The 12072-nt window shown below is 42.4% G+C and overlaps 1 protein-coding gene across 2 annotated transcripts in view; it reads left to right on the top strand.

Annotated features, from left to right (window-relative positions):
* Positions 1–12072, top strand: part of LIMS2 (LIM zinc finger domain containing 2) — a 589342-nt gene that overhangs the window by 546311 nt on the left and 30959 nt on the right. For both annotated transcript variants that reach the window (XM_069617874.1, XM_069617873.1), the window contains exon 9: positions 6935–7010. In XM_069617874.1, coding sequence (XP_069473975.1) covers positions 6935–7010 — 76 coding nt within the window. The remainder of the gene's footprint in view (positions 1–6934; positions 7011–12072) is intronic.

Here is a 12072-nt window from a genome sequence, read left to right on the forward strand (position 1 = left end):
AAGATGTTAATTGTGCATGTAAAAATATTACAGCTTCTGCGTGTTGTAAATTGTGCAGCTAGCTCATGTATGTTTCTGATATTACAGCTTCTGCGTGTTGTAAATTGTGCAGCTAGCACATGTATGTTTCTGATAGTATATTTAGATCCATCGTGTACCTCATGGCTAGAGGTGTCTAATTGGCTATTAATGTAAAGTCATGTAGCGTAAAGATATACTGTCCAATATACATAAACAAAAGGTAATACAAAATAAATACTAAATAATAAATAATAAATGTTACAAGAACTATCTGAAGATAGTTTAGCAGAATGCAACAGTGTTTTCAAATCGGGTAGTGATTTATACTTATTGCATGAGCATGAAATAATTTAGCATGTTCATTATTGGCATTGCACGGTGAACAAATAGTGACATTATTACAGAAAGCAGTTGAGATCGAATTCCTCATTGAGTCCTCGTGGTGCCAAAGAATCGAGACGATCTATCCAATAGGCTTCTCTTTGTTGCCTTCTTTTTTTCAGATCAGCATATATGCTTGTCATTTCCAGGGTTTCCAGAATTTGGAACTTGACTTGAGAGATGTTATGCTGCTTTGCATTAAAGTGTCTTGCTACGGCTGAATTGATGTTCTTATTGCGTATGCATGATTTATGTTCATTCATCCGAATTCTCAGTTTACGCCCTGTTTCCCCTACATAGTAAAGTCCACATGGGCAACGTATGCAGTAAATGCAGTTTTCAGTGTTGCAGGTGCCATAGCTTTTTATCATGATCTTTTCTCCCGTGTATGGATGTGGAACCAGTCCTCCTTTAATAATGTTGTTACAATTACTACAATTTAAACATGGAAATGTTCCCGTCTTTTTTAGTTTGATCCTTTTGGTTCTGGTATCTCTTGTGTTAACTAGATAATCCCTAAGGTTGCTGGATCTTTGATAAGCAAACGTTGGGGTTTCTAAGAAGAGATTCTTAGTTCTTTCGTCATTTTTAAGTATTGTCCAATGTTTATTTATACATCTTTTGATCTGCATACTTTGGGATGAATATTTAGACACATATACAAGTGATGGGGATTGTTTTTTGTCCTTTGGTACTAAAGTGCTGGTTCTTGTTATTGTTTGTACCTTTTCTTTTGCTGACTGTAGATCTTCGTTCGGGTATCCCCTATCTTTAAGTTTTTTGCTTAGTTTTTCAAGTTCTTGTTCGTACTCTCTGTCATCACTGATAATTCTTTTTAATCGCAACATTTGTCCATAAGGTAAATTCTTCAGAGTGTTTTGTGGATGGAAACTCATACGGTGTAATAGATTGTTCCTGTCTGTAGGTTTTGTGAACAAAGAGGTAGTAATTTGTTGGTTATTTACATTTACCAGGATATCCAGATAATGGATTCCAGGATTGCCAATTTCTGAGGTAAACTGAATACGCGGGTCTATATTGTTGATATAACTTATAAACTCATTGAGTTCTTCTCTTGTACCTTGCCAGATGCCGAATATATCATCTATATAACGCACCCATGTTTTCAATTTATTCTGCCATTCAGGTTTTTGCAAGATATGGGTCATTTCGAATTGGTACATAAACGCATTTGCGTAAGCTGGTGCCATTGTAGCTCCCATCGCTGTTCCGGAAGTTTGGATGTAAAATTCGTTCTTATGTTCAAAATATGAATTCATTGCAATAAAAGAGAGTAGTGATAAGATGAATTCTTTCACTGCTCCTATATCGTTTTCCTGTAACAGGAGCCACTCTACGGCTTCCTGTCCCAAGTCGTGTGGAATGCTTGTGTAGAGGTTAACCACATCTATGGTGAAAAGTATGTCGTTCTCTGTAAGTTGGACTCCTTCTATGATGTTCAGAAAATGTGTACTATCTTTCACATACGTAGATGTCTTCTGTATTAAAGGGTTCAAAAAATAGTCTATGTATGTTCCTAGTGGTTGTAAAATCCCTCCTGTGGCTGCTACTATCGGTCTTCCAGGTGGATTATTAAGACTTTTATGGATTTTGGGCAGCAAGTAAAAGTGAGGAATGTTTGGTTTTAAGTTCAATAGAAAGGCCCTTGTCTTATGTGTTATCATCTCTCTTTCTTCTGCTTTTGTAAGAAGTTCATCTAGATCTTTTAATATTCCCATAGTCGGGTCGTGATCTATTTTGGCGTAAACATTATGATTGTCCAGTTGTCTTTTGCATTCATTTTCGTAATCTGAGGTGTTTAATAATACCAATGCACCCCCTTTATCTGCTGGTCTAATGGTTATTTTATCATCAGAGTATAGGTTCTGAACAATTGACATTTCCCCTCTGCTGAGGTTTCTGTTCTTTGCCATTCCATATTTGATCTTTTTAAGATCTGTTATAACCATTTTTTCAAAAATGTCGATTGCTGGTACATTAATTGGAGGAGAGAAGGTGCTTTTTGGTTTGAATTCTACTAATTCTGGTGGTTCTGGTGAAGAATTAGTATTTTCCATTTCCGCAAAGAAAACTTTGAGTTTGAGCTTTCTAGTCAATTTATGCAGCTCTACCTTAGTGTTGAATAGATTAGTATTATAAGTCGGTACAAATTTCAGACCTTTCTGCAACACCTCTTCTTCCTGTTTAGTTAGTATTCTGTTTGAAATGTTGACCACTAGGTTGCTCGTGCTTGGAATCTTGTTTGAACTCTGGTGCCCCTTCCTCTTGCCCCTCCTCGTTCGTTTCTTCCTTCTCGGTTGTCTAAAAAAGGCGTTTGTCGTGATGTTGATGCACTGGTACTCGGGGTGGCTCTGTTGTGACCACTGTCTCCTTCCGCTCTGTGTTGTTGAGGTTGTGCAGTCTGTTCGTCTCTGTTAGAATCTGTATCTGAACTGCTGTTTTCTGAGTTCCGGTTGGGATTGTGTGGCCTCTGAGGTTGATTTTGAAATTTGTCCGCCCACGTATAGACTTCGTCTCTCAAATAATCAAACGTGTCACGCCTAAACTTCCTTATTTTTCTTGCTTCCAAATCAGTTTTGTATCCCTCTAATCTTGTGTTGATATCTGCTAGTATCTCATCCAATGAATCTTTACTTGTAAGATCTGTGATTTCAACAGATAAAATCTGTATCTCTTGTTCTAGATTCTGTATGTTCATAGAGAGCTCTTTAATCGTAAGTAGAATTAAATCCAAAGAGCATTTATTAAGAATCTGCTCCCATTTATGTACAAATTCCTTGCTTTCTTTGCACAAAGTCGGTTTAAGTCCAATTCGTAAACCTCTTGGGATCCTTTGTGCCTTGTAATAACGGCCTAATGTCACTGCATGCAATTTTCGGTTAATTGTTTTTCGAATGGTATACTCAAGTTGTTTTATCCTTCTGTTGGGATCTGCATCCTTTAGTGTGCTGCTGGTTTCCTTAATTAGGCCTAGGATTGCGTTTGCCTCTTCTGTTGAGAAACCTAGAGTTGTCGCTCTCGTGTCCGTTAGTTTTTCAATTTCTTCATAGGACATAATCGCGTGCTTCCTCCCAAATAGTTACACGGAAGTGAAAATAATGATAAGAGAGAGGGGCGAGAGTGCACTGCTTCCTTTCTTAATAGTGTATTTCGTTTCCAATGGAATGTTATTTTGTAAATAAATATGTTAATGGGGTGCAGCCCACTATCATGTGCCACCATGTTGGGCACAGAAAATGAACATGGAGAAAAAGAGACCGAGGCAAAAGTGCCTTCGGTGTGGGCCGCACACCCTTGATTCCCACTAAGGGTTAATCGATTTCTTTTGTGCTCGTTATTCAGTTGATAAAATCCAACTTCAATCGTAGTTCAAAGATGTGTAAATTTTTTAATTTTTCAATTGTTGTGTTTATAAAGCTCATAAAGAATTGTGCTTAATTGGTTAAACTTCACCAAAAAAGCTAATCATCTATATGGCAGTGTCATTGGGCTAGTCATGCTTGACCTGTAGGTAGCCTTCCACATCGTTGACCATAAATTCTTCATTGTCACCTATTTTATTGTTTAGCTCTCTTGTTTCTCCTCTTTTATGGCTGACACCAGGCTCAGTCTGTGGCTCCATCCGCTTTTTTTGCAGTACTGCATTGTCTTTATGATGTCCTCCAGCGATCCACTCTTTAATCTTTATGTTCACACTTTGGCGCCTTTTATTTCCACTTTCTGGTTTTAATTTCATACCTATGCTAATGGCAGCCAGCGCCTATAGCTGCTGGATTGGGGGACTTTGGTATCACAAGCTCCTAGTTTCAAACCCACATGTCAGCAATACCTTATTGGGTAGCAATACTCTTCTTTACCTCATCTCTGAAAAAACACAGGTCATTGTTCCGGACAATCTCTGGTCCTGTCACTTCTGGTTCTTCTCGCTTGGGCCATGTCCTGCTCTGGTCACTAATGTCAAGAATCTCAGATTCACATTTGACAACAGCCTTAACTCGATCCGTCAAATTAATCGGGTCTCGGCTTCTTGCTTCCTTTGTCTTTGATTTGTACAGCACATTTTTCCATACCTCACACCATACAACAGCCACCTCTGCTTTGATAAAGTCATGCTTTGATTATGCCAACTCCTATCTTGTTTGCCCTGCTTGCAGCCTTAAAGGTTTCTGGTTATCCAGAATGCTGTACGGAGCATACATTTTAGTCTCAGCCACTCTAATCACATATCTCCATTTCTTGCAAAATTGCACTGGTTCCCATGTCAAAGAATGAGTTCTGTTTAAAACCCTTTCCACAGTCCACAGCTGCATTTTTAATTCTCAACCCTGCGTTATTGTCTCTGAGCTTAAACACTATGGCCCCAATCACTTATTGCGTTCCTCTACCGAGGCACTTCTTCCCGAGGCATGTTTGTGCTTGAGACAGATCGACTTTCTGTCATGATAGCTTCTACCTAGGACTTCTTTCCCCTCTCACTTAGATATATCTCCAGTCTAGCTGGGTTCCATTTGAAAGTAAAGGCTCAGCAGTTTGCTGTTGCTTTCCCTGCCTAATTCTCCTCCTCTGTTCTCATCAGGGCTAGTGTTAAGAAGCCACTTGTGGTGTCAGAGCACTAAATAAATCGAATAAATAGAAGTTGATATAGATATGCAGGGACTCCCCCATCAATATATGCGGAGTGTCAAGACAGATCGGAATAGCCTGGAATGACCCTGACCTACTGGATGCATTGGTTTAGAGTCTGATTCCTATTTTTCTTGAGGTGTCTGTCTATGTTCTCCAGTTGTTGGGGAATTTATTTTCTTTTTTTTTTATTAGTTGCTGCAAGCACAGACGAGCAATTACATTACAATCCAACAATACTTCGAATGTGTGTCCATTCTCTAAGGCAGTGCCACATTAACAATGAATATGTAATTTTAACTAACTCCTGATCATTTCTTATATGTAGATTAGCATTGACAACTCCTCTTTCCCCCCTATCTCTCACTTTTTCGCCAGTAAATAATGACCCGTCAGTGAAGGGCTTGGGTCATTAAGTCGACAGACAGTGACTATATATATGTGGCCTACATAGCATGTTGGAAATTTGGAGGCCTCTTTAATAAAGGGAAGGCATGTGTTAAATTATGTGTTGTATTGTTCTGACATCAGTGCAGTGATTTTTTCTGATGCTTACATTTCCCACAGCTTCCCCCACCACGTCTGTAGTATAGGGCCCTATTGGTGATTCATAATTTTAGCTGCCATCAATAATTGGATGAGAAGTGTGGCTGAGTGGCCTTGTCGCGGGTATATCCCGTCTTCTACATCTCCAAAGAGCATTTGCGAGGGTCCATAGCTATCGTTATCTCACTGATTGCTTTAGTTGGGGAGAGTATTTCCTTCCAGAATATTTGCGTTTTGGGACATAACCACCACATGTGTATTAAGTCTCCCATTTCACCACATCACCTCCAGCATGTTGAGGGGTACGCTGGTATTATCTTATGTAGTTTAGCAGGAGGTAAGTACACCTATAGCATAATCTATATAAACATTATTTGTTCGTGGTACATCTGGAGTCCAAAATTCCTCTCCCATTGTATCATGTAAGGTAGTTTCTCCAGTGGGTCTCGCCGGTCTAATAGTTTATATAGTGTAGACATTTTGGCTTTACTTAAACAAGCGCGGACACGTGTTCCAGGGCATTTAATTCCCTTGTACCTCTTTCTTTAATCATGGCATGGTTAATGCAGTGTCAGATTTGGGCATATCGATATCTCTCTTCCTCCCTGATATTGGTTGTTATAGGGGTAGTAGTAGTGTAAAGTTGATCTAATGTATGTAGCCACCTCGCTTCCAATTGTAACCTCCTGCGCTCAACCCAGGCGAGAACGATGGATTCTCTAGTACTGGAGACTTGTTGGACCCAGTTCCAGAGGAGCCCCCCCCCCACCTGATAGCTGTATTCCAGTATGTTAGCACATCTTTAGTCGCCGAGGACTTCCGAGGTTGTCCGGCCAGATCCAGAAAAGGCAAGTGAGCCAGAGGGGTGGAAATCATTGCCTGCTTGATCTGTCCCCATTGAATATGAGTGAGGTCACCGCCCCAGTCAAAGAGTTGTGCAATTGTGCAGCCACGTTGTATCTAAGGATATCAGGCACACCCAGCCGGCCCAATCTCGCATTACATAGTAATACTTTTTTCGATAGGCAAGCTCTTTTACCTTTCCAGGAGAAATTGAAATTGTTCTTTTGTAGCGTGAGCAATGGACGGTCAGGGAATGTGATTGGCAGTGCCTGAAAGATGTAGAGGAGCATTAGGTTAATCTTGATTGTGGCGATCTGTCCCAGCCATGAAATTTCCTGATCGCCCCGTCAGCCTTGGCAGTTGGATTTATTTGCTTTGCAATTCTTTCATCTTTATATGCTGATTTGTGGTCTCTTATTGCTCTACACCTTTTAATGTTTCATGGCCCCTGCAAGTAGAATGGTTCTGACACTTAGACTTTTCTTTGTCTTTTTTACAGTGGTCTCTGCACTGAATAAGGCCTGGTGTGTAAACTGTTTCTCCTGCTCCAACTGCAATGCCAAGCTGACCTTAAAGTAAGTAGCCACCATTAGCACTCGCACCAGAGATGCTGTATTGTTTCAGTGAATGTGTATTACCACTTGGCAGCACTGCATGTCTCATCTCGAGTATGCTAATGCTGTGCAATGGGACAAAGAATGGAGCAGGAAGTCTGTGAAACATGCAGAGGAAACAAGTAATTGTGCTAAATCAAGATACTGTGTGTATCCCCTAGGAAAAAATAATTCACCAACTGCACCTATCAAACAGAGGAAAGAGCTTGTCTCCTCAGAAAATCGGAAATCTTACTCAGCCATTCTTAAACAGGCTTTGGTGTCAGTACTGCTTTGCACCTACAGCGACAAAGCTGATGAAATGTCTGGGCCCAGACTCTGAGGTGCCTCTTTGGATGCTTACTGAAGAATATGTCTAATGAAAACGTTAGAACTGGATCCTGGGAAAGGGCATGGAAGCGTGAAACATGTGCCCGCTTGTGTGTCTGTACCATCGATGTGCAACAAAATCTGAACTGATCTATCCATAAACTATGAGAGTCATACATTAAATTTACTGTTACGTCTATTAGCACCCAAATACAATGAGCCTCATTATGAGTACTTTTACTTTACTATTTTACTTTAATTTATTTGTAATGCGGATCCATGAACCCTGAGGCGTGAAAGCGCAGACAGGACAGACAAGAACAAGGAACATGAAGAAGATGGCCAAAGCTGAAGCGGAAGTCTTGAGAGCTAGAAGGCACTGATTAGAGCTCCCGAGCCAGATCAGTGGAATAAGAAGGTATTAAGATCTTTCTTTAAGAGGAGAAGGGAAGAGTGAGCTCGAAAAGAGGTGGGCAGCGAGTTCCATGACAACGGAGCGGCACTGAACAAGGCACCTGTCGGTGCCTTCTTGGCTTTACATCTTGGCAGGAAGAGATCATTCCGATTGCTCGACCTCAGACTTCTACAGATAGTTTTTCCCTAATGTTGTCTTGCAAGTAGGCTGGAATAATGCTCATTCTAAATTTAAAAGTTATGACTGCAAGTCTAAATGTGATCCGAGCCTCCACTGGGAGCCAATGCAGTGAGCGTCTAGCCTCAGTGACGGGAGCCCGATGGGCAAACCCAGTAATGACTCTTACTGCACCAATTTGTACTACTTGGAGTCGGTTAATAGCTGCTTTACCGACTCCTGCAAGAAGACTACTGGAGTAGTCGATTTTCGCTCCTATTATGGCTTGTGCAATTGTTTCAGCATTAGTTTGTGAAATGTACGGCCGAAGATAAGCCAGTAATTTGACATAATAGGTAGCAGCTGATACTGTGTTTCCCATGTGGGATTACATGTTTAGCAACTGATCAAGAGTTACACTGAGAATTTTTACTTTGGGTTGAGGTGCAATAGCCACCTCCCCAAGTTGAAAGAGCTTGTAAATTGAGTCCAGTTTGGCCAGAGTTGCCGGCGAGCCCACAATCATAAGCTCTGTTTTCCCTCTGTTTAGTGCGAGATTGTTGCGCATCATCCAGGTCTCTATGATGGTGAAAATTCTGTTGAGTTCGTCTTGACTGTGAGAACCTTTGAGGGGGATAACACACTGAGTGTCATCGGCGCAGTTTGAAAATATGACTCCTTCCTGTTTCAGATGGGCAAAAAACGGGGCCATGAAGATATTGTAAATGCATGGAGAGGTGGTAGCTCCCTGCGGGACCTCATACTGGATTAGGATGGGGGACCATAGTTTTGTTAATACAAACTCTACTTATCCTGTTTGCAAGGAAGGTGTCAACCCAACGCTCTGCAGAAGGAGAGAAGTTTGCAACTTCCTCGAGTCGATCTGCAAGTATAGCATGATCCACAAGATCGAATGCTGCTGATTGATCCAGAGCGATGAGAAGAGATGTGAGACCCTTATCTATACGACCCAATAACCTGAACTTCAGCTCCAGCAATGACGTTTCCGTGCCGAAACCCTGTCTAAATACAGATTGAAGAGGATTCAGAATAGGATGTTGATTAAGATACTGGGCTATCTGCAAATAGGCAACCTGATCTAGAATTTTGAGGAGGAAGGGGTTATTAGTTATGGGTCTGTATTTTAGTGGGTTATCTTGGGCCGCACCTGGTTTTTTCAGTATAGGGGTGATCCATGCTTGCTTCAAATCATCTGGGACGGTGCCTAGCTCGAGGGGTGCGTTGATAAATTTACAAATCCCCTCCAAGAGTAAAGGTGGACAAGTCTTAATAATGAGAGAAGAGCATGGATCACTCTTGCATTTGGTGGCCTTAAATTGTGTAATGATCTTCTTAAGTTCCTCCATTGAAATAGGGCAGAAGTTGAAGACCGGGATGGCAGGGTCTCTAGCGAAGGATTTAGTATCACCCGTGCTGAGAGTATCAACCAGGAGGTTTTTCTTTGGAGGCTATGCCCTCTCGAATGTCCGTAAGTTTTTATAACATGGCCTTTTGGATTTGCAGACACCAATTTGAGTCTTTTATGATCGTAGAGGCCCTGGGCGGAGGGGTAATCTCTTGCACTTTCAGGGTTTTGAACAGCTCTTTCGAGTCTGAGGTTGTGTGGGAGATTCTTAGATTGTGGAAGTTCTTTTTTGCTACTAATATGGCCGATTTGTAGTTTTTGGCGGCTCTTTTATAGGCCTCCAAGGCTATGGGATTTGGGTTTGCTTTCCAGGTATAGAATGATTTGACCGAAGATGATTTCAGGTTTTGGAGTTCATGTGAGAACCGAGGTTTGCTTTTTTTCCCCTCAAGTTGTTTCTTTTTCACTTTCAAGGGAGCCAGTGCGTTCGCCACATGCTCAAAAGTGGCTGTAAGACTAGAAGACATGGAGTCAATTTTCGCTAAATCTGCTGTGTGCTCCAGGAGGGGTGGCGAGATGTTGGCTTTAGCAGGGGGAATAAATAGTTGGAAAGGGCTGAGATAAAGTTATCAGATGAAGAGGAAGAGCGATGGATCAATAAGATATTAACAGTAGCTTCCGCGTTCATGCCTACTTTGACATGTATAAATTATGTGCCCTCGATTATGTGTCATTGTATTTCCCATGCTGATAGTGTGTCTTTGTATTATTGCAACACCTCCTCCCCGACCTGTGAGTCTGTCTTGCCTTTACACAGTATATCCTACTGGAATGGAGAGGTTAAGAGCTGGGCCAGCAGAACTAGAACCCCAAGTTTCCGGCAGCAAACAGATGTCAAGGGTGTGGAGCTCAATGTAATCGGCAACCTCATGAGCATGTTTTACCAGTGACCAGCCACTGGAAATGCAATGGGATCTGATATAGGCGGATTATGACCTTGTAAAGCGGTAGTGCAGTAAAAACCTGCGGTAATACAGTAGTAACGGATTACCACATTACCACTGCATTACTGCCGTACTACTACTTTGGCGGTGAGACAGGTAACCTTACCATGTTTCATGACCGCCACCTTACCACAAGAAAATCCCCATGGAGTTGTATGGGGCCTCATTACAAGTGTGGCGGTCATGAAACAAGGGTGCCGGTAAGCTCACCGGCACCCTTGTTTTCCGGACTGCCAAAATACGAGTCTGCCTGCCGGAGCCGCTGCGCCTGACAGGTCTGACGCTGGCAGGCACAGCTGCCCCTTTAGGCAGATTCGTCACAGAAGCACCGGCACCATTAGCAACAGTGCTGGTGCTTCTGTCTCCCCACTCCCATTGAGTCGTATTGGACTGAGAATAAGGACTCACAAAATCCAGCGCCTGACTTTCCACACCACCGGGACTTGTAATGTCCTGGTGGCACCGGGAAGTACGGTGCCAGATTCGGTGTAACGAGGTTACCGCCAACCTCGTAATGATGCCTATTCACTCCATAAATGGGGACTAACACTGCCAATTCTGGTAATTCCACCGGGCCAACTGGTGGTAACATAATTACGTTTGGCGGTATTCCAGCAGATTTACTGCTGGAATACCGCCAGTCATGTAAAGAGGCCGAATGTCTGGGGTGCTTGTGTTATTTTCACACAAAAAGACAACATCAAAGGTGGCTGACATAGAAATGGAGCACGAGCATGCTGGGGGATCCATTCTTCCACTTCTGTAGCAGCCACAGAGCATAAGAGAGAGATAATGGAGGCTCAGGTGCAGTACCAGAAGACGCAAGGTGAGGGGGGATGATCCATGAGCTGGTGAGAAAAGAGGTAGCGGGAGGTGCTGAGCAGAGACTGAGGCAGGAGGGGAAGAGCTGGAGCCGTCAGTCTGGCTGCTTGGAACATGGAAACCTGCCAGTATATGAACATCTTGATTGGCCACGCTACACCTGCCCAATGCCAATGGGAGATATTGCTATGGGCAGGTTCTGTTGCTGCATCTTTTTTTTTGTTATCGCTGCACTTTAGAGCAACCCCAATACCTGTATGTGTAGAAAGGTAGCTTCTGTACTCTTTGTTGGTTTAACACTTAAGCTTTATTGTAAGTTACATAGGTTGTTACAATAAGAACACTCGAGGAACACCACTGGGTCCCATCACCCTGGCTAGCTCAGCGTCAACTGACACTGGCTAGAACCTTAACATACACTCAAAGGACAACATTCCACATTAGCACTCCAACATTCTTTCAGCTCATGCATTCACAGACAGTCACTATACAACCTATCTCCTTCTCTTACTAGAGCCACATACACATACAACGGCACATGACAAGCACTATACACAGATCTCCTTCTCTTACTACATACGCATACAACAGCACATTACAGCACATCCCCCTTTCATATGGGTACACAACATATACATTCTAACCACAACAATTGCACCTTTGGAGAGTGTGCTACTGTGTAATACCTGGGGGCACACTACCACAGACACTGCAATAGCACACGCATTGCTATCACTGGAGGCGCTACCACCAGAAATACCTGTGGTGCACTCAACCACTCACATCTCTAGCACTCAGTGCTGTCACTGGAAGCACTACCACCAGAAGTCTTTGTGGTACACTCAACCACACACATATAATACCACACATAATGCTAACACAGGAGGCTCTTCCACCAGAAAACCTTGTGGTACACTAAACCACACTCACAACTCTAGCTAACACACTGCT

This window comes from Ambystoma mexicanum, chromosome 10, assembly GCF_040938575.1.
Source record: "Ambystoma mexicanum isolate Mex_15411 chromosome 10, UKY_AmexF1_1, whole genome shotgun sequence".
NCBI classification, from domain to species: Eukaryota; Metazoa; Chordata; class Amphibia; order Caudata; family Ambystomatidae; genus Ambystoma; species Ambystoma mexicanum.